The 23,575-nt window shown below is 40.0% G+C and overlaps 1 protein-coding gene across 2 annotated transcripts in view; it reads right to left on the reverse strand.

The window, feature by feature from the left end:
* Lonrf3 (LON peptidase N-terminal domain and ring finger 3) overlaps positions 1–23,575 on the reverse strand; it is a 38,398-nt gene that overhangs the window by 7,318 nt on the left and 7,505 nt on the right. The window contains exons 4-11 of one of the 2 annotated variants that reach the window (XM_055604935.1): positions 19,563–19,718; positions 17,399–17,642; positions 16,586–16,676; positions 8,847–8,961; positions 5,685–5,806; positions 3,285–3,443; positions 1,501–1,663; positions 366–515 (exon numbers count right to left, since the gene is read on the reverse strand). In XM_055604935.1, the coding sequence (XP_055460910.1) occupies positions 366–515; positions 1,501–1,663; positions 3,285–3,443; positions 5,685–5,806; positions 8,847–8,961; positions 16,586–16,676; positions 17,399–17,642; positions 19,563–19,718 (1,200 nt within the window). The remainder of the gene's footprint in view (positions 1–365; positions 516–1,500; positions 1,664–3,284; positions 3,444–5,684; positions 5,807–8,846; positions 8,962–16,585; positions 16,677–17,398; positions 17,643–19,562; positions 19,719–23,575) is intronic. The other variant, XM_055604933.1, reaches the window with a different exon arrangement.

The following is a 23,575-nucleotide window of genomic DNA, read 5'->3' on the forward strand; positions in this document are numbered from 1 at the left end:
ACATGGATCCTGTCACCCCAACATTACCATGGTGTAGCTCTAGACTTCCATTGACGGTTCTGTTGGTGGTACCTGTGTTCCTCTCCTCTCCTCTCACTTATGTCTCTATATTTGTCTCAGTTCTGCATTCTTACTATTTACTTTGTTAAGCCAATTCCAACTTGGGATCCTTTAAGTCTTACCCGTGATGCTCATGACCTACCAACACCATACTGTATTGAATTTGTCCTCTTTTATGCACTTAACTTACTGGATGACAACTACATGTTTATCTAATCACAAATCCTGGACACTCCCACCTGGTTGAGCAACCTGTTATAAATAGATATTCTTCTTTTTTTTTTTAAATAGATATTCTTATATACCTGAGGATCTTCGTCCTTTTCTGGCATTGGACCAAAATGACTTAGTATCCTATTCTTCAGAGATGTTTTGAGCGAATGAAACCATGATGATGCTTGTTCATAGACACAGTTATGTAATCCCATAAGTTCAGCACAATCTTCTCCCTGCACCTGAACATATTTAAATGAAAATGAATCAACCTCTTCCTTTTCCATCCATATCAGAGTTGTTTCGACACTTGACTATCTCTTGAGAATCTGACCTGCCTTTCATTCACCCATCTGGCTTTCTCCTGTGTAAGATATGGAACACCCATCATCCAGATGCTGGGTGGTGTACCAATATAGCAGAGAGAGTAGAAAGACAAAAGGTCTAACTGAGAAAAATGCATAAAACAATAAGTAGAAATAGCAAGAAGCTTGAACTGGCCCAGGTGAGGACATATGAGTAAAGTACATTGTGCTGATTTATGTCATGCCTCTGCACTGCCCCTTTCATTTTTACATCCATTTCTTCCTTACTCACTGGGAAGGTAGATATAAATACATCTGTGCCGCAGTATGTCTTCAAGGTCAAATGAATTTATCCATTAATCATGTATTATATCTATTACATTACCAATATAATTGAACATAAGATTATTGACCTTTTCATCTACCTATTAGCTCAGAAAATAAAGCATTAGTTGGACATGTGACAATTTTTGCTTTCAGGGATGGTGAATAACTCTAATTTAGGAATAGTGCTATTGGGTAGGTTGCACATTTTAAAAATGCAAATTTGTATTAGAATCTATAATAATCTCAAAAGAAATGAGTTGGAAAATATAAATCAATACATAGTTAAAATAACCATCTGTACACCCTATTCTAAATCTAGCCCTCGGTGTCCCTAGGAGAGACCTTACTCAGGCTGAATGGGTCCAGGATTAGTCTGTACAAGCATTAAACACAACTACAATCCACCAGCTAAGCAGGGAGAAGGAGAGGAAAAGGGCAGACTAGGGGTGCAATCAGGCAGCAGTCCAGCAGCATTCATCCAGTAGCAATTGAGAAATCCCAAGTCCCCAAGACAATTCTGAGAAAACACTTTGCAATCATTTTTGTATACCAAGCCACAGTGGCTTTTAGGTTCTTTGGCACTGGTCACGCTCACCTTTTGATCTTCGATGTATTCAATGTCAGCTGTGTTGTAGCCATCCCGCTGGCCCTGATGGAGCACCTTGAAGCGCCTCTTGCCTATGCTGTCAACTACCGATCTTCCATCAGCAAAGAACTGGACATTTCTGATCTCTAAGATGCAGCCATATTCTGCAAATCTGTTTATTGAGAATCAAGAGAGTAGATTGTTGATGAGTTCTATTGTGCTTGGCCTGGACCCCAGCCATTCCTAACACTTTGTGCTATTTGCTAGAGGATATCTGTGTCCACATCTACAACTGCAGCTATACAGCAGGCAGTATCTGTGAAACAAAAAAGATCTGAACATAGTGGTATAACTGCTGTTTGTTGAGCACTTACTATGTACCAGTGCTATGGTTAAATGTTTGTCATCATCAAATCCTGTGTTGAAATTTAATTGCCATTTCAACACTTTTAGGAGACATGACCTTTAAGAAGTGATCAGTCCACGAGGGCTCTGCCCACAAAAGTGGATTAATTGCTGCAAGAGTGCCTTAATTGTTAAGGGACAGGCTGGAGTCACTTTCTCTCACTTTCTCTTTCTACCATGCTAGAACATAACAAGCCCTTATCACATCCTGGACATAATAGCACACAGTTACAGTCTTAGCTACAAAAGAGGCTGTTAAACGGGTGAACCACAAATTTGAGGCTTGCTTGGGCAAGTTAGAGGTACCTGGTCTCAAAATAAAATAAAGCCAGCTTGGAATATAGCTCAGTGGGAGAACACCTGCATAGTATGTGCAAGGCTCTGGATTCAGTCTTCAGTACAAACAATGGATATTATCAGATGCTGGCACATTGGCTGTAGACTTCCCAGTCTCGATAACTGTAGGCATAAATTTCTATTGATTAAAGCTGCATGTGGTAGCTCATACCTGTAATTCTAACAATGGGGAGGCTGAAGTAGTTTTGCCATGACTTTGCAGTCAGCCTTGGCTATACAGTGAGTCCTTGGCCAACTTGGGATACAGTATGAAACCCTGTCTCAAAAAGAAGTTACTGCTTATAAATTACTTATTATACAGATTTATGTTACAACATCCCAAATAAAGTCATTTAGACAGGAACTGTACATAGTGCTTGGTGTGTATCAGTAACTCATCAGTTCTCCTAATAAGCAAGGCCAGTTAGGTAGGCATATCATCATCCCCACTTAGTGGACAAAGAAACTGAAGATAGAATGGCTAAATGATTTGCCCAATGTCAAAGGTGCTCCAAGGCCGGCGCTCAAATGTAAAAGTGGGTAGTTTAACTCTAGGGTTAACACTTGTTAACAAGACTTTTGTTTGTTTGTTTCTGGGTTTTGTTTGTTTTTGAGAAAGGCTCTCATGTATTCCAGACTGCCCTTGAACTTCATACGTAGTCGAGGATGACATTACCCTCTGTAGCCTCTTGCCTCCACCTTCTCTCTGTTGAGATTGTAAGTGTGCAATACCAGTCCTGGTTTATGTAGTGCTGAGGATCTATCCCAACACTTTGTGACTGGTAGGCAGGCTGAGCTACAGCTCTTGCCTACAAGACAAGTTTTATAAAATATGCCGCCTGCTGAATGAAAGACTACCTCTAGGCTTATTTTAAATAGGGAGCCTCTCGTACTATACAGTAGGCACTAGAGGGACCGTGACAATCACAGGTGCTCTGGTATCTTGAGCTGGCTAACTGCATCGACTTATTGACCCCACCTCCAGGAGCCCTCCAAAGTAAAACCAAAATCTGTCTCTGCCCACCATCCGTTTCCTAAGTCTCTTTACTTACCCTTTGACAGGATCTCCAAGACACATTCCAAACTGTTTCGTGCCTGTCTCAATACATCTCCGAATCATCAGACGGTAACAAGGCTCAAAGATGTGCAAGGGACAAGGAACAGTGGGATAGGCCATGGTACACACAAAAATAGGCACATTCTTGTTTAAGCTGTCAGGAAGACAAGATGAGATGGATCTCAAACCAAGGAGAGAGAACACAGAAAGGTTGATCAAATGTCACGATATTGTTCCCTTGGAGTAAGACATGGAATCATCAAAGTGTAATCGTTCATAGAAAAACACTGAAAAGCACTGGGCTGTAGGCCTGGTTCCATGATTCAGTGCAGAGACTAGCTCAAGGCTGAAAGCCTAAACTGGCATTCCACACAGTCTAAGTTTGTTCATTCTCTAATCAACACAATACTGTGGGTGACAGGTATGTTGCTTCTTCCTTTTTTCCTCCCTCTTTCCTCCCCTCCCTACCTTTCCCTGCCCAAATGGACTGATTCAGGCATTTTGCTTGAAGCATGAAGAAGGGTACTGATGGTATAGATGCACCCAGATTTCCAGATGGACAGTAGAAAACTTCCTAAAAAGTCCTTACATGCATCTCAAATTTGTAAAGCCTCTCAAAGACCACTCACAGTAAACCCAGCCAGGAGTAGCCAGCAACAGACTGCCAACAGTAATGTATCCCAGTTATGCTCAAATGCTCTTGGACATCAGAATAATGGGGGCTCCTTAAAATAGATGACTGGGCCAATACACCTCCAGAGATACTGATGTATTTACTCTGAAATTGGGACACAGGAGTCTGCTTTTCAATAAATACCCTTGAAAATTTAGGCACATGGCCCACTGGGGAATCCCCAACTGGGCCAGCTCTTCATAGATCCTGGTTTTCTGCATCATCTAGTAAATCTTTTTTTTTTCTTTTTAAATTTAATTTTATTTATGTATTTATTTATTACAATTTGTTCACTTTCTATCCCCACTGCAGCTCCCTTCCTCATCTCCTCCCAGTTCCACCCTCCCTCCCTCTTCTCTACCTATGCCCTTTCCCTAGTCCTCTGATAGGGGAGGTCCTACTCCCCTTCTATCTGACCCTAGCCTATCAGGTCTCATCAGGACTGTCTTTCATAGTCTTCCTCTGTGGCCTGGTAAAACTGTTCCCCACTCAGGGGGAGCTGATCACAGAGCCTGCCACTGAGTTCATGTCAGAGACAGCCCCTGTACCCCTTACTAGGACACCCACTTGGAGACTGAGCTGCCATGGCTTCTTTTGAAATGCAGGGACACTGCATCTAAATGAGCTGAGAAATGTAAAGCCATCTGCCTACATTCTAAAAGGAGCTAGGTCTGAGATCCCTTTAAACAGAAAGCCCTGCAGTGTGTTCTAGTATCCATTAGTACAACCTTAAGAGATATCTGAGAAAAGGACTGAGAGAGTTTAAAGGCTAAGTGAAAAACAGGAAAAGCTCAGAATGCACCAAGTAGTTTCAATATAAAAGTAATGAGAAACAAAGATTTCTAGTCCCCAAGAAAAGTATTATTTGAAATGAGAGACATATCCATACCAACAGGATGCATAGCTCCAAAACAGTCTCTTCCCTGAGAGCATATAAGAAGAGATTTTCCCCTCAGGAAGCAGTTCACCTTCAGGAATGCTGAGAACTCTTCCAGTGTATAGGGAGGAGGGCAACAGGCAGTATTTAGCTATTATTTCCTGCTAAGTGCACAACAGGCAGAGACCCTGAAGAACAATTATGTCTTCATCCTGAACCTTTGCCTCTCACACTATGTGTGGAAAAGGAAACACACACAGTATGTACAGGCTCTATTGTCACTTCTTCAGTGCTTGTCTTGCACAAACTCATTTGGGTCTTCCTAACAAGCCCATAATGTGAGAGTGATCATCTTCAAGCTACTGGCAAGGAAACTGAGTCCCAGAAAGGTTAAATGGCAGCATTCTAGGACCACAAAGCATACTCAGTGCTGGAGCTGAATCTTAACCGCAGGTGTGGCTCACACCACTGTTTTAGCACCCACTAACCTGCCTAAGGACTTGAAGACATCTTCTGGTTGTTCCATGAGGTCTCCTAATGAAGGTACTCCTTAATGCACTCCTGCCCATCCCATGCTCTTACTAGTGCTGAGATGCATAGGATGACTCTGTGGTTTGGCTGATGTGCTTCTTCCGAAGCACACTGGTAAAGGTTTAACAACTGTTTCTGAGAGGGATGGGAAGGGGCAGTTTGTAGCACTCATTTACTTGCACAGTGTAAATATTCTCACCATGGTTATTTCAAGCTATTAACATGCTAGCATTGAATAAGGAGCTGGTAAGAAATGTGTCAGTTTTGTGAGCTGGTGTGCATGAAATGGTAAATAGAAACACACAGGTACATACTTAGAAAGTTCTTCCATTTCCTCTTCATAAAGCCTCCTTCGCTCCTTGAGTTCTTCTGGCAGGAATTTAGCTATTAGTTCTTCCATTATTACATTTTTGCTATATTTTCTTGATGGCAAACACTAGAAGAGGAACAAGGTAATGAACTATTATATGGTTCACATAAAAACACATAGAACTTCTGATGCACCTCAGATAGTAGTCAAATCACTCATGTGTTGGAATTTCGAACCACAGTATGCAAGCTGATACAGCCACAATATGTTTGGGGAGGGGTTGGAGTTTTGATTTTCTTAAAAACCATGCAACTGAATATTTAAAATTAGAAAAAATATTTTAACAAAGAAAATAATTGCATTAACCTTTTGAAAATCTCACAGATGACCTGAAGCTTCAGATTTGAGATAATGTCAGGTTTGAACTAAAGAGGGTTGGATCATATTTCCTCTTCATTTTCTCTATTGTTGTGTTTACAAGCTCTATCTGAGAAGTGCTCTGGTCGAAAAGTCGGGGAACCAAAAGGTTATGTTCATGTATCCTTTCCTGCCCTGACCCACCTCCACCCTAATCGAGTGCCTGGTTCCTAAATATTACCAAGTCTATGGCTTAACATTAGTTAAAATAAAGACCACACATATGGTAACAGCCAAATACAAATGATTGTGCTGTTACCTGTTTAGAATACCACCTAGGTATCACTGAAACTCAAAATCAGTCTCAGGCTAAAATGTCAGTAGTTTGTCCTTCCCAGACAACCCAACCATATGTATATCCAGAGACCTATAAGTAGTGTGTACTTAATAATATGGACCAAACAATGAATGTTAAAATCTCAGCTGGTGAAACAATGAAAGCTAGAGGAAACCTCCTACTAAGCCACTTTCCTAAAGCAGTATGATATACGTCTAACTGTATTTTAAATACTTATCCTTACCCACAGATAAGTGTTGTTCTTCCCCTTACCAAAGAAGCTTCTCTTTGCTTCAGACAGAGACCAGTATAGAAAGCCACAGTTGGTCAAAATGCAGAGAAAAATTCACCGTGTGGCACTCATCCCCAATTGATACAACTACTCTACAACCCCTAAATGTAAGGCTCAGGACATTTCAGAAGAGGGGGCAAAAAGATTGTTAGAGCCAGTGGACAAGGATGCGTGCTTTGAGATAGGTTCCTTCTCTGTATGACAGGAAAGCTGTACCCATGAAATCTTAGCAATACGCTCCCCTAAACAAGACATAAACAAACAACACTCGAAAACGTGTCAATGTGCATGGAGAAAATCTCACAAGGCCCTACCCCTAGATGAAGAGGTATAGGCAACTAATGACTGCTGAGAGAGAATCAGTCTTTCTCGAGGAGAAGCCCCCTAATTGGTTGCCAAATATCAAGTGGTCAGCCCTAAGAACGTTTGCATATGAGCAACACCAAATGAACTCAGGAAGTTGAATTTATATATTTCTATACACACATATATAACACATTAGTTAAAGAATATGAGGTCCCAAAATTGGGAGGGAGTGGGGGAAACACAGTCAGACTTGGATAAAGAGTGGGAGGGCATAAGGAAGTAAATACAGTACTCATATGAAATTCTCAAATAATAATAAATTAACAATGAATTTTCTACAGAAAATTGATTGCTGTTGAACCCAGCAGAGGGAGCTCCTGAGTTCTGAATTGATGGTTTTAGTCAATTTTCTTTCTTCCCCAGGAGTCTCTATTTTGCAACAGACATGATTGGAATATTTATCGCTTTGTTAAATGGTGTAAGTATGGCCCTGTATGAATACAGAGATAGAAGAGAATATCTTCTAGTTTCTAAGTGTGAGACTCCACAGCATCTGCCTGCTGGATGCTTTATCAGATATTGCCACTGCTTGGCAACAGGAACACACACACACACACACACACACACACACACACACACACACACACATTGTCTGGTTCCAGGCTTTCGGGAAAAACAGTTACTCAAGAGGTAGCCTATTTATGGTGGAAAATGATCCCTCTGAAGATGTTAAAACAAGACTCCAGGAATCAGACACCCTAAAAAGGCAACTGCTTTTTTCTAAAGTCTAAAGGTTGAGCATATGATAGACATTTTTTTCTTTCTGTTGATCTGAACTTTGTTATGTTAACAGAACATAGATGTCTTCTTTAAATAGAACCATGGAATTCTTGTTTACAACCAGGTTGCAGTCCCACCTCTTTAGTCTAAGGAAAGCAATGGCTTCAGCACTTTCCCAATCCCAATACACATCCTCAAAGGTACCCTGAGTGCTGGGTTCACTCTGTCTCTTCATTGTCAATGTAAGAGTTCTGAAAGTCTTCTCAGGACTCATAGGAACCTCTAGATAGTCTCTTTTATTCCCGAGGCAAGGTCTTACTATGTGTTTGAGGTAGACATTGAACTTGCAATGATCCTATCTTAGCTTCCAAAATCCTGGAACTACAAACATGCATTGACATTCTCTAGCACTAAGCAGGCACCTGAAACCTCTCTTCAAGAACTACAAGGGCAAAGCAATATTAATACTGGTTGTAAGATGAGATCTATAAGTCTCTGATGAAAGGAAACCAAAATAAATTCCTTCCTTTCTCCACAACTCCATAGGGCCCACTTGAAGATGTAAGCTTGTGTGGTTAATTTTAAAGAATCTGAAGTCCTCAGAGCTTTACAAGCAGCCAAGTATCTGCTACTAAAAAAAGTAGCTCCTGAGCAGTTGTATAAAGACTGCCATGAAGATCTGAGAGGGTTCTTTGAGGGGATGTTGGAAAGGGACTTTAGCAGCTGAACCTCTCTGAGGCACAAATAAACATAATTGTATGCATAAGTCAGAGCTATCTAGTTCAAGGATAATGGAAACAAAAATTCATTCAAGATTATTGTTTATGAGGTACCACAATGGGATCAGAACCAAGACTTGTGTTTATCATCTATTTCATGTTTTTGCTTCTAGCACAAATGAACTTCATTACTGACAGTTATTAAAAAGCTAGATGCTGCCTTATTTTCCCAAAGGACTTTGTGGAGAGAGGAAGGATGTCTAGAAGACAGCAGAAATAAACAGACAGTGGGGGAGCATATTTTGGTCAAGCACAGTTGAGCACTGTGTTAATATAAAATAAATTAATACAACAAAAGAAGAAAGAGTGGTTTACCTGGAAAAGAACGTCTTTGCACAGTGGACACTTTGCATTGTGATCTAGGCATCTCTCAAGACATTTCAAGCAAAAAGTGTGCCCACAAGGTGTTGTGACTGGCTCATAGAATAATCTGAAATTTAGGAAATGAAATAGGAGAAAACTGTTATAAGATAAAAAATAAAAGATAGGGGAATTTACTGTTAGAGTTTCATAGTACTGTTTGTCAAAACCTGTGGGAGGGGTACTCTCTTTGAGTTTCATTACTACTGCTATTCTACCTCAGAAAAAAAATTCTTTTCATTCTTGATTTATAAATAGAAATAGGCATTCGTTTTAGAGCATAACTAAATCATTTTGTAATATTAGTTCTAGCCTTTGCCCTTTTGGTCCAAGAAATTTCAGAATAGTGCTCCAAGTGTCTGAATAGATTCCCTGATTTAAAAAATACAACCAATATGTTTACCTGAGTATATTTTAATCACACAGACACACGTGGAGATACATGAATACACATACTTAGACTTTTTACATCATCTTACTATGGGGAAACACTCAATTTATTTGCTCATCTTGAATCTTTTCTTCACTTAAGTGACACTTAATGCCTGAAGGCTCTTGTAACTGTAACAAACATGTCCCTGCCTTTTGTGTGGATGGATATTTTCCCCAGTAGTAATAAGTAATATTGTTATTTTACCCATTGCTATCAATAGGTACATAAAATACGTGCATACATCTATCTACATATAAGAATATATTCAGATGTGTCATAATTCCATTACATCTTATTTTAGTTGCTTTGGGAAAGAAAGATGTTTTTAAAGCAATCTGGGGACTTTTTAATGAAAGATGTTATGCCCATTCAGAGATGCATAGATTTACTTTGTGTAAAGAGAGGCTCACTTAGAGCAGAACCAGAAGTTAGGGGTCAGCTGATGATGACTATCAAGAGGTAGGGCTCACATTTAACAAGATGATGAGCACAGAAAGAAGGGAGACAAATATTTATCAGCTTATTTTGTCTTCCCAAGAGTGTTCAATTGAGAAAAAAAGGCTGTCAGCCTCATATTATGTGATATCATACGTATTTAATTTAAAAGGATGTCAATGGAAGAGGTCAATGATTTGAGGAAGAGGGCTGACACAAGAGGAGTGGCAGAGGAAAAGGAGAGGTACAATTATGTAAACACAGTACTCATATAAAATTCTCAAAATAACATTTTTTAAAAGACTATAAACATCTGGTGAATCTCAATACATCCCAATGAATTATTTTATTTGTTGATTTGTTTGAGGGAAAACTTGGCAAGTTGATTTCTAAATGCAATAAAGAAATGCAAGAAAGCTGAATACCAAGACACATCTGAAGAACAAGGATATGGGAACACTTGCTCCACCAAGCATCAGAACTTATTATAAAGCCACTGTGATTAAAACAAGGTGTGCCAGCACAAGGTCAAATAAATCCATGGAACAGAACAGAAAGCTCAGGAATAGACCCAGACATGGATTCTTGACTTATGACAAATGTAACATTTTAAAACAGGGCCATTGGGCTATTTTTAATGCACAAATAGCATCTCATAGTGTGAGAAAATAAAAGCAGACCATTTACACCTAAAAATCGATTCCAGGTATTCTGAAAAATAAATTTAAAAGGAAAAACAATACAGCTTTCAGAACATAAAATAGGAGAACATCTTTATGACACAGATTAAAAAAATAAAGAAAACACAAACACTATAAATGAAAAGACCGCTAATTTCGATTGTGCTAAGATTAAGAACTTTTAAGTTTATCTAAAAGCATCACTGAAAGGGCAGATGGGCAAACTACCTAGTAGGAGCAAGTGTTTGCAATATGCAGGTAAGAAAAGGTTTGTATCTAAAACAAACTTAGAGCTTGAAAAAATAGCTAAAGCAGTAAGAGAAAAAAAAAAAACCTAGTAGAAAAATAGGCAAACACTGGCACATGGAAAAACAGTGCCCATCCATAGTACTTTCAAACTATAGCCAACCCAAGCAACCATCTAGAATAAAGAGACTGGCACATTTATATAATGGGATGCTATGGGCTAAAGAAAATGAACAAACTTCAGTTATATGTTAACACTGAGTTTAAAAAAGAACAAGATTGATGAAATATACTAAAATTTAATATGCTTAAGTTTTAGGATTTAGGTCAAACTAGATGATACCATGTATAGCTGCATATATACATGGTAAAATTATGAGGAACAAAATAAAACTCAAGATAGTAGTTTGGGGATTGTATTAGTTAATTATATGTAGAAGAGAGAGTTTATTTGAGGTTTATGGTTCCAAAGGGTTAGGGTCCTGCTAGGAAATTAGGTCACAGACAAAGTGGTTGGAGCTGGAAGCTGAGAGCTCAACCCTCAAACCTCAAGCAGGCAACAGAGAAAGTGATCTGGGGATGGCAGGAGGCTTTGAAACTTCAAAATCTGCCTTCAGAAATGCACTTCCTCCACCAAGGCCATACCTGTTAAACCTCCCCAAATAGTGCCATAAACTGTGGACTCAGTATTCAAATGCCTGTGACTATGGGGGTCATTTAAATAATCACAGGAGTAATGGTTAAGTATGGTCTTGTTTGAGAAAAGGCATATGGATAATTTTTGGGACTTGCTGATGTCTAACTTCTTAAACCTAGCTGTTACATGAGTCTTTACAATATTTTTTTTCAGAACATACATATTTTACAATATAAAAATGGGTTTCTAAAGTATGATTTGAGGGCTGATTCAGGAACCATTGAGGTGATCAAACTATCATAAATGCTAAACCAGAACAACTATCTCTTCAGGATTTGAATTCTGCTAATTATGACTATTTTATAGTGTGTGTGTGTGTGTGTGTGTGTGTGTGTGTGTGTGTGTGGTGGTGGTGGTGGTGGTGGTGGTGGTGGTGGTGGTGTGTAAATCAAACCCAAGGCCTTATACATGTGAATAAACTATTCCATCACTGAACCACATCCTCAAATCTTTGTTTTTAAAGACAAAGTAGCCCAGGTTAGCCTCATACCCCTGACAATCCTCTTGCCTCAGTTTCTGAAATCCTGGAATTAGAAGTATGTGCCACTTCCCCTAGATTCTTTGCCCTTTGTGATTTTTCTGGGGCAGGTTCTTACTTTGTAGCTCAGGAACTCCAAATTCATCTGCTTCAAACTTTGGAGTATTAGTATTACAGACATATACTATCATACTCATTATATCTGATTACTTTTACATACTATTTGATTATACATATGAGTATAATTGATGAGTCTGTACCTATTATAACAACAAAACTATTTTTCCTGAGAACTTCATAATTGAGCCTACTGTTCTTTTATGAATGTAAATATATTTATTTTGCTATATTTCTGGCTGTGTGCAATACTATTTTTTTCATTAAAAGTAATTTTATATACTAATAAGTGGTAATTGTGATGAACCCTATTTTACTGCTGATGAAATAAAAAGTCAAACAGATGAAATAACATGCCCAAGATTATACCACTAGCTGGTAGGCAGAAAGATTGAAATGTATCATCAAATCTGACTTCCCAGCTAATCTTCCTCCTTCAGTCTACAATACAGCCAGGACCATATGTACCCATATATTAAAATGCATTCCAGTCAGTCAGCCAGTCAGCCAGCGATTCATCTGTAGATGTACATATTTCCACATATGCTTTTCTCCTTTCCTTTCTGTCACTCTCCCTTCTTCCTCCTCTCCAGAAAGATAGAGATGAAGATTCTTACCTATGACCATAGAGGTATATACTAGAATGTCTGTCCTTTTCCCATTTAAAGATTTTGAAAACACTTCAGGGAGACCTTTTTAATTCAGAACAGGGCCAGCTTGTCTCTCAAGAAAGCATTTCACATTAACAGAGTGATGGGGTAAACAAGAGTAAGAATAAATGCCTTCTGTTAGATGTCAGTCTAGATAAAATGTCTGGCTTCTCTGGAAAGAGCTATCTTTTCCAACAAGTGACATCCTTGCATTGTGCTCTTTTGTTATCAGATTATAGCAAAGACAGAAAAAAAGGGGAGGGAAAGACAGACAGAAAGAAAAGCAAACTGCCTTAATACCCAGGGACTCAGGAAACTATAACTAGAATATATATAAAGCTGATCCTTTCTTTCACTTGTCACCAATGTCACTGGGCCATTGGATAACTAGTTCAGATTGCAAATATTCTCACTTCATATCTCAAAAGATCATCACTATCCCAAAGGTATTGCTTTATAGAAGCCCAGAGATGAGCCTCACTGGCTAGGGTGATGTATAAAAGGTAAATAGAAACTAGGTTTTTTTTTTTTTTCCTTTGGCCTCTAAGCATTGCAGGGCAGGGTTCTGGGGTGTTGGGGTTAGGGGAAGATTGCCTTCAATGAAATTCTTCCAATTCAGGAATATGGACTTGGAGACTGAAAAAAAAAGATTTTATTGATATACTCTCCAATTACTCTTCCATTAAAATAAATAGGGCCTCATGTATCCCAGAATGGACTTGAACTCACTGTGTAGTCAAGGATGACTTGACTCCTAATATTCCTACATCTACATCCCAAGTTCTGGGATTGCAGTGTGAGAGCCACTACACCTTGCTTCCATTCACACTCCCTACCCTTTCCTTGTGACACTTACAACCCCAATCAATTTTCTGTCTGGAACCAAACTATATAATAAATTCATGTTCTGTCTAACTTCTTTCTGCCAGGGCTTAGATTTCAGTCTAGACCTTGTACAGGTGCTACAATTTCATAGCCAAGCATTTTGACATTATCTGTAGTCTCAGACTCTACGGTGATCAATATCAATCGTCACCTTGACACTTAAGAAACAAAGCTCCAAGACACTTGGGAGAGATGATCTGAATTAGATAAACCTTTGAGTTTGAGGTGGAAAAGACACACCTTAACTGTGGGCTGCACAATGCTACAGGCTGGAACGGGGCCTCAGAAGGTGAGCTGAGCACCAGCAGTCAGCACTTTGCTTCCTGCATATTGTGGAACCGATTCAAGCCTAAGGAGCCCTGATCATACAGCTGCTATGTCTTGCTCACTAGGAGACAATGATCCCAGCCAGTGATAAGCCAGAACAAACACTTCCTCCCTTAAATTGCTTCAGGTCAAATATTTAGTCACAACAACAAAAAGAGTAACCAAATGCAAAACCTCTCTTCCAAAGACACATGAGGACCAAAACAAAACCTAAGCACAACCACAGCTAAAACACAAATGGTTAGGAGTGGGAAAAGAAACTTTCAAGACCAGAAAAATAGAGTCAAATGAATTCAGTCAGTCAATAACTAATGTGGCACTTACAGACAAACTCTGTTGGAAGGGAAGCTATATGTTTCTTACATGGTCTTAAGAGGTTAAGACCAAAAAACCCTCTCAGCTGGGCAGGTTTTTTATACCACAAGGCAGTGAAAGTCTACCTATAACTTAGAAGCTGCTGTAACAGCTACTCAGGGCAAAGATGGAACAAGGGTTCAGGAAGAGGGACACAATGGCTTTTAAGCTCAGAGGGTGCAAACCAGAGGGGTGCTTATCCTCTATGTGTTTACTTCTTGGACCAAATTCCTAACTCTTCTACAATGTCCCTTGTGATTAGGGACAAAAAAAGATGAAAGCAGAAAAGAAAAGGAAGAGGAACAAAGAAATTTCAACCTTAGGATTCCACAGAGAAAATACAAACAGGATGAGTCTGTATGTTTGATTTTGTGTCGCCTGGATTTTGGCAGGAGGGTTAAGGAGGGTTAAGCAGAACAAAGACCTGCTCTTTCTGAGTAAGCTAAATTAAATCTACTTCACAACACCTATCGTGGGCTTTAGAACCACAACACTGGTGTAGGGGCTGCAGGGCCCATTTTATACTATCTTATACCTTGGCTCTGGCATGATGCACTTGCCACTCTGTAGTGAGGGGGTGGATGAAATGGTAAAAGGATCTGCTTCTGCCATTCATCTCATTCTTGTCTACACCACCTAAACGGACCCCTGACAGTATGTGCAAAGGTTAATGTGCCTGTTTCTATGCTGCATCTGCTGAGCTGTCTGAGGCCCATTTATTCTTATGAACAAATCTTGCTACTATGGATATTTTGTGTATTATTATTTTACTATTATTCCTGTTATTATTATTATTATTATTGTGATGCTGGTTAGTGAATTCAGAACCTCATGAATGGTAGCCAAGTGCTCTGCCACTAAACTACTCCTGCAGACTGAAGTATATATTTTTTTTTCTAAGAAAAGTCCACATTTCAGGTAATAGTTGACTTATTATTATTTACATGACAAAAAAGTCAGTCAGAATACAAACATACATGATAGGAGAGGAATAAATACCTTCAAGGGGCAGGTAAACATTTGTTCAAATATCTCAGTTCCTTCTTAGTTTCTTTAGAGAAAATCACATTTAAGAATCTAATGAAAGCTTTATGCTTTTATCTTAGAAACACACCCACCTACACACACACACACACACACACACACACACACACACACACACACACTTTTACATGTTATTTATGTGAATTCATAAATCTATTTGGATTCATGTATAGAGCTTCCTTTGAGGTCCCTGGCTCTAACACTAAAGACCTCTGAGTAGGAAAAACAAATATTTAAATTTTTTGAGTACTTACTGTTTCCTGGGCGCTCCTCTAAGCATTAAATAGTTTTTCTTAGTTAATCATCACAACAGTTTGAGTAGATCCCACTGTCCTCTACCTTACTAAAGAAAAAATAATGGTGGCAAATGTCACATGCTCTAGGACAGAGTCTGTAGGTTGAACGAGCTAGGGTTCAAGCCCTGGCTACAGAGTCCCTTCTCTTAGTTACTAAATCACAGCTATGAAATGAAATAACCTTTTACATTTCAAGGTGGTCATTTAGACCACAATCACAGAATCTTTCTGTTTGTTTGTTTTTTCAAGTGGGGTATATGGATAAACCGCTCTTCAGAGGCCTGAGAAAGTAGAGATAACATTCTAGCTGGAAGGATGGTACTTGACCAAGCATCTGTTACATGTACTGTTCACTAGATAGCATAAACACAAACCATTTTAGGCTTCTAGTTGGCTTCCAAAGAAAATGCTTTTTGCATTGATATTAACCCTTGAGTCTTGAGTTAACTTAGTAGCTTAGATTCAGGGTCACAAGTTAGATTCAAATAATATTAAGGCTCAAAGAATAATGTAGGACAGGCCATTATAAGTCAATGGGATCCTGACCAGCTACAAAGTGTATGTCTTGCTATAGTAGAGTCTTATACCAGAAAATCAAATCTAATGAGGACCAAATGGTAAGCATGTTCAACTCATGGCCCATCAGTTTTTGAACTTTGAGTTGCCTTGCCACTCTCCACGAGCTTCTACATTGAGATTTAAGGATGTAAAGAACACAGTTTGCATGCAGGCGTGGTGGCTCACGCCTGTAATTCCAGCACTCAGAAAGGCAGAGGTAGAAGGATCTTTGTGAGTTTGAGGCCAGTCTGGTCCACAAAGCTATGGAGAAAAACCCTGTCTGAAAACAAAACAAAACAAAACAAAACAAACAAAAAAGAACACAGTTGCTGTAAGGTGAGCCACCAGCTGTATCATATGACAATATGATTTTCATTTCATCTGTGCCATGATTTTACATCCTAACTAACTCAGTAGTAAAGTCAGTAGCAGAAAGGTCCAGGTACGAAAAAGTGGGAAATACCAGGCTGTAAGTGATGGCCCACATCACATACCTCATACACAGTGAGCATTCAAGGTCAGATGCATCAAAAGATGCAAGTGGAATACTGAGATCTGGTTTGGCCACCTGATCAGCAGGAAGATCTGTGATTTAGAAAACAATAAGTCAGAGCTGGATCAACTTGGTTTTGCAGACAGTACATCTGAGGAAAAAAAATATTTTTCTGCTTTTCAATTTCAAACTCCCCCTGAGTTTAATTGAGTGGCTGCCCGAGCCCCAACATTCCCTGAAGTGTGCTCCCAGTGGCATTTTAGTAGCCCCTATAGACAAAGAAGCCCAAATCTAGGAGCTCCTGGGGACTTTGTTCAAGTTCAGTAGGCACCTCACTCAGCAGCAGCAGCAGTAGCAACTCCAGGGACTGAGCCAGGTCTTCAAGACTGAATCTTGGCACTGCCAACCTCTCTTGGAAAGATAGGAAGTTGTAGCTGCTGTTTCTCAGGGCACAACTAAATGAGCCCTGAGCACATCTCTCCCATCCTACATTCCCAGATCAGGAATGAGGGCAGGAAGTGATTAGCCTGGAAGAAAGTGAGGTCATGGAAAGCATGGGATGTCATCACTTGATAGGGTACTTGACCTGGTCAGATCCATGTCTTGACTATGGATGTTACTTATCACACAGCACTTTCAGTATGATAAGTACCATGTGTACTGCCACAGAAACCTCACAGCAACCCCTGGGATTTCACAGCTATACCAGAATTAGGCCATACACTCAGAGCTAGAGGAGAAAGAGGGGAACTACATACATCAGAGAGCCCAGTCATCTGCATTACACTACTTTCTTCCTGAGTAGAATTAGCACCTTGTTTGAAGACTTTATTAGGCAATTCCATGTCTTCTTGGATTTCAATTTGGCAATGGTTTCTTTTCTTTTTCTGGCATTTGCCGGTCCTGATGGGGGCAGCATCCTGCTCCTTTTCTTCCTGCTCTTTCTCACCGTCTTCTTGACTACCCACCTTTACTTGAATTGAGTTCACTGGGCTGCTGCTGTCTTCCCTAGCTGCTGCTTCCTCCTGACTAGAACAATGTGGAAGCTCCAGATTTTCCTAGATGAAGGAAAAGCAAGAGGTCAGATACTGCTTGGGATCAATCCTATCCTCCAATAGTCTTACCCTGAGGGGACAAAGAGAATGCAACATAACACTTAGTCTCACTCCTGAACACTGAGTGGCTACATAACTCAACTGAGGGACAGTCATGAGGCTTATTGCCCACATCTAATTTATGTCAAAGACATGCCTAGCTTTAGTAGAGTTAGGCGACTTCCCTAAGCAAAGACAAGAGGTACATAGGAAGAAAAGTTCCCTGGGGCAGAAGTGAAGGGGGAAATACAAGGGAAGCACTGCTCTTCCCTCTTATCCAAATCAGGTTCCAGTGGTCTGTAAGGAAGTCAAAGCATTCTTCAAGGGTCCTGATAGTGGATACTGCTCTTCACCCTCACTGACATTAACAGCCATTTGTCCAAGGACTTTAAGTAAGGCTTTGGGCCAGCTTTGTACAGGCCTGCCAGAGCAAGCCATGCTCCAGAGCTATATGCTATTTTCATAAAGGAACAGAGGACAATCTATTCTTTTTATTCAATTTTGAGTGAAAAGTCTGAAAAGGAGACAAAAATAATTTGGCATAATAGTCTGTGTCTAGTGTTTTACATAATTTTGTCCAGGAGAAGGATATTTGAAAATGTAACTAGAAATAATTCTGAAAATGTGTTCATACATATTGCTCTGGAGAACCTCTCCATAACCTAAATCCACATTTGTTAACAAAAGGTTCCCCTTCATTGTTTCCCCTGCCAAAAATTCTAATGGACAGAGGTGAGAGAAAACAATGAAGAGCAGAGAAAAGGATATGGATTTTCTCAGTCTCTATCCCTGAATGTTCAGGGATTTTAAGTACTAAAGAAAACATTACTACAGCCTTGACTTTCCAGGAGCCCAGAGCACTGTCCACACAAGAATGCAAGGCTTTGCAAAGCAAAGTTTGGGTGGAAATGCACTCACTGTTGCCCAGCTTGCTCACAGTGGAAAGGCAGAAGCTTTGTTTCCTTCATTTCAGACTGAGTTGCAAGTGGAATTTCCCACTCCCGGCCCTTGGGCCTCCTGTTAGCTGTCTTAGTCATGTACTAATGACCACTGGGGGGCTCTCTGATTTCAGGAGATAACTACAAGTTTTGCCTTCACAAAAAAAAAAAAAAAAAAAAAAAAAAAAAATCAGGCATTTTATTCCTTCTCTAGAGGAGGGACAGAAACTGGGAAGATGTGAGCTTCCAGGGCTTATATACAAGAGAGGAACTTCAGGCACAAATGAAGAAGCAACTGCTCCCCAAAGGTGCCCAGGTATTCAGTGTTAAACCTTGCTTCAAGTCTGGTCTTCTGAGCCCTTACCTCTGCCCACGTACCCTGTGCTAAAATGGACAGCACCTGAAGCCCTGCTTTCTGTGTTTTGTTCCCTTGTTTTCAAAGAAAACCACAAATTCTTGTCTTCCTTCTTAAATCAACTCCTGTGCCTCTACTTTCGCTAAAGATGTCCATGAGAAGCCTACTTATGTGTAAGGTACAGTGCAAGAACAAGAAATTCCCTCCATTTAGTCCCTAAATGGAGTTACCATTGCACAAGGATCTCAATGATGCTCAAAGGCCATCAGCTTGAATCTGTCTCCAAAGCTGAAGTCAATAAGCACACCCCAATTATAGGCTTCAGGGGAAGTGGGCCACTCTCGTTATACTTTTATCAAGTCTATCTTCTGGATCTGACCAACACTACAAACAAATGTAATAAATACTTAAACTTTTGTACTATGCCTGAAATTCCCAGCTGTAGCTTTAAGCAAAGGACACAGCCATTATCAACTTTATCTTTCTTTTTTCCCTCAGGAACCAAAGTAGAAGAGGTAGGGCTCACTTCTCGTGTGCCCACAAAAGAGCCAAATGAAGAATCATGAGCAAGCTGGGTGAGTTGAATTTTACCTGTGACAACTTTGGTAGATTATGGCTGGTGCCTTCAGTAGCCATTGACTCTACGTGTTCCTTTAATCTAGGGTGAGGTGCCAACAGCTTCAGGATATCGGGAGAATGTTCCTGAGAATCCCCTGGGACTGATGGTGAAAAGAAACTAAAGAGAAGCTGTGACATAAAACAGAAGACTTCACTACTCAGGTTTCTACAGGTGCTAGGCTAAGGTGAAGGTGAAGGGGGAGGGATGGGGAAGCAGAGAGCACAGCTTTCAAGGCAAAACTCCAATGAGGAAGCCTTGGAGCAGTGTCCCTAGATACACTAAGGAGAGGTTGTTGCATCAACACACATCAGAATCATCTAGGATCAGGGGAATAAAAAGAGTTCTTAGCCATTAACAGCACATACTGTTCTTGCAAAAGATCTGAGTCTGATTTCCGGCACACACATAGGGTGGCTCAGAACCACCTGCAACTTCAGCTCCAGGGATGTCTGACACCTCTGACATCCAGAGGCAACAGTACTCACATGCATATACTCATACAGAGACTCAAACATATAAACATACTGAAATACAGCTTTAAGAAAAAAAGAGTCACCTAGGAGCTTATGAATATGTCAGGTTCCTCGATCCCACTCCAATCACCCCAGGTCTGAAGTATGATCCAGGCATCTGGGTTTTGAAAAGGTATGACAGATGCCTTTTTAACTTAGCCAAGGTTAAGAGCCACTTTTATGGTGGCACCATTCCGCATAAATATCTGCAATGGTGCTTTAAAAATCTATCTGACTAAAACATAGAGGTGAAATCAGAACAGATGCCTCATGTGCTGCTGAGTTTTTTTGTTTGTTTGTTTGTTTGCTTTTTGTCAGGTTGATACAAACTAGGTCATCCTGGGAAGAGGGTGTTTAAATTGAGAAAATGCCTGTATCAGGTTATCCTGTAGGCAAGTTTGTGTAAGTATTTTCTTGATTAATGATTAGGTAGGAGGGACCATCACATTGTGGGTGGTACAACCCCTGGGCAGGTGGTCCCCATGTGTATAAGAAATATAACTGAATGTGTGACCCTGAGATGCAAGCCAGTAAGTGAATTCCTCTGCTTAAGTTCCTGCTTCCAGGTTCCTGCCTTGAGTTCCTGCCTCCAAATTCCTGCCTTGAGTTCCTGCCTCCAAATTCCTGTCTTCAGCTCTTGCCCTGACTTCCATTAGTGGTAAGCTGTGAGCTGGGATGTGTAAGGAAAGAAGACTCTTTATTCATAGTTTCTTTTGGTCATGGTTGTTTATCAGAGCAATATAGAAGCAAACTCAAACTCCTCAGTTGAAGAATGGAAAGTCAAGTCCCTAACAACTCAATGGGCAGAGAGGTCAACAAATCCACACTAGGTTCCTTGCTGCTGTTTTTCTCTGTCTATCCATTTTGCTCTCCCTCCCCTACATCTTCACCCCTGGACCTTTAACCCCTTCAGAGATGGGGACCTGAACTGTGACATGTTAAGAAAGCAGAGCTGAAACTTCCTTTCCCCTTCCAGTCTCTTCTTCATCATGGTCATCTCTGCAGAAAATGTCAGGTTAAGTTCAAGTACCTAGAGGCAGGCAGGTGCCCTTGCAATTGGATACACTGATAAGGGAGAAGAGAAAAAGGGAAAGAACTAAGGGGTCTATGGGTCAAAGATAAACATTTGAGTGCAGGCTGCACTATTCTTGTTTCAACTCTCCCCTATGCCATTAGGTGTTAGGGACTGTATGTAAGTATGTATGAATCCATCTGTCTAACAAGATGTGTGTGTGTGCGTGTGTGTGTAAAACACCAAGAAAGAGGACAGATCACTGGGCCATCTAAAACATACTCAAATGTTTATAACCTAAGAGATAATGCCATATCTGAAGACACACTAGAGAATGTTCCACACTATTGTTCAGTCCCCATAGTCAAGAGTATTAATTTACCAAGAGAATTTGAAAGAACGCTGAACTCAAAGTTTGATTTATTCTCCTCCTTGTCTTCTGAGGATTTTTCATGATGTTCCTCCCTGTACCAGAACTTTACTGCATTAAAGTCCTACTGGGCCTTCAAAGTTCAGCTCAAATGCTGCCTTGCCTCAATACTCCCATCCCTCTGATCTCACCTCTCCTTTCCTGTTCTCTTTAGAACAGGTTACCAAACAAACTATACCATCTTACTTTGCACTGGAAGTGTGTCACAGAACACATCTTTCTCTCTGGCCAGAGATAAGCACCTAATAAATATACACCATACTCATTGTAATGATGAAGGCATTTATGGATCCAGCAGATCAAGAAAAATGATCTGGCATTCAGGTACCTTAAATCCTCAGAAAGCTCTTTATGTTCTCTTGTAGTACCCAAACCCTAATTTCCAGATGTAAATGGACAAAGGTGGGAAGACACACATAATGCCCGGAGTCATACATATAATCTTTCAGAGCCCACTCCTCCCCAGGAGTTGAACTTGGTTCTCAGAAATCCTACTCAGGGACCCAAATGCATATATCAACTTCTGAGACAGTCTTCCTGAAGGGGACCTTAAAGAACCCAAGTACATGTTGAAAACAGAAGGTAGCACAAGACAAAGGAGGCTAGGAGTCAAAATCAAAAGAAACAAGGAAGGGATAACACATCAGTTCCCTTCTTAACTTTAGTACCTACAATCTCTTTGTAGGCCTTCTCAATGGCTTTGGAAAACAAAAGTCAGGGTCAAGTTTCAGTGATAATAATCATTCCACATGGATGAAAGTCAATTCTGCTATAACTTCAGCCATAGAAAGGTCTAATTGGGTCAAGAAGGAATTGGGGAGAGGGTTATTACTCCTAGTGCACCTGTACTATTTGTCAAATGTTTAGTCCTAAAACTGGAATAATACTGTGAATACACAAAATTGAGGCCTCTCAGTCTATTTAAATGGCTGCTATATAGCTCTATCACACTCAGCATAAATATGCCTCCAAATTCTTACATTAATTTCAGAATTTTGTAACAATTATTGCAAACACACATTTGCTTGTATTGCTTGGCATTCAGCTAGGAACTTAGGCCGCCTTAGAACTCTGCATCTCCAGAGCTTCACACAATGCCTTGCCTTTCATCAGGCAAGTATAGAAATGACAGCAGCCTATTTTTAAAAGCAGAATGGAGAGCGGGGTTAGTTCAACTGATGATACCAGAACCTCTTGGGTCTCCTGAGGGATGAATGAAAGAAAGACAAAGAAGCAGGTAGCCTTAAGAAAGTCAAAACTTCAGATTCCTTGTCTAATTTTCCCATTTATAACTTGGTGAGAAATAACAGTGAGGTTATGGGTACTAAGTGGAACCTTCTACAGAAAGTACCAACCAAATGGCTGGCACATAGGCAATACTCAGGTAATGTTATACATGGACTGACTACATTTAAATTTTAGGAAAGGCCATAGATTTCTAACAATTCTGCCCAGTCCATGCCCTTTTCAATGAACCCTTATCCACACACACAAACCAGGTCAAACATTTTTCCAGTCAGGAAATTATCTGCCAGAGTCAGAAAATCCAGAATCCAGACTCTGCCAACCTTACTGGTTTTGCTAAATATTCATTCCTAGAGTCTTCAGAGACCAGCCCTGTCTCTTACTCACTCTCTTCCTTCCCTCCCCTGCCAAACTATTGAAAAGGGATAGAAGGGCTTGTGGCCTGGTGTTGAATAGTATATGGGTGCCGGAAACCAAAAACAATCGTTGAGTTTCAGCATCCAACTTCCAGGCTAATTATTCAGACACCACACCAGAAGAGTCAAAAAAAAAAAAAAAAAAAAAAGAAAAGAAAAGAAAGAAAGGAAAAAAAAAAAAGAAAAACAATAAATGACAAAGCCCATCAAATGAGGATGCTTGACCCTTCAGTCAAGTTCTTGGTATTTCTCATGGTATTTATTTTACAACCACGATCTCCTGGGATCGAAAAGTTGGAAGGACTGATTAGAATGTTTCATAATGGTCTCTGACTTGCGTTTGTGAGAAAGTTAAGTTTAGTTTTCTAGC

Source organism: Psammomys obesus, unplaced genomic scaffold, assembly GCF_907164565.1.
Source record: "Psammomys obesus unplaced genomic scaffold, mPsaObe1.curated_primary_1811, whole genome shotgun sequence".
NCBI classification, from domain to species: domain Eukaryota; kingdom Metazoa; phylum Chordata; class Mammalia; order Rodentia; family Muridae; genus Psammomys; species Psammomys obesus.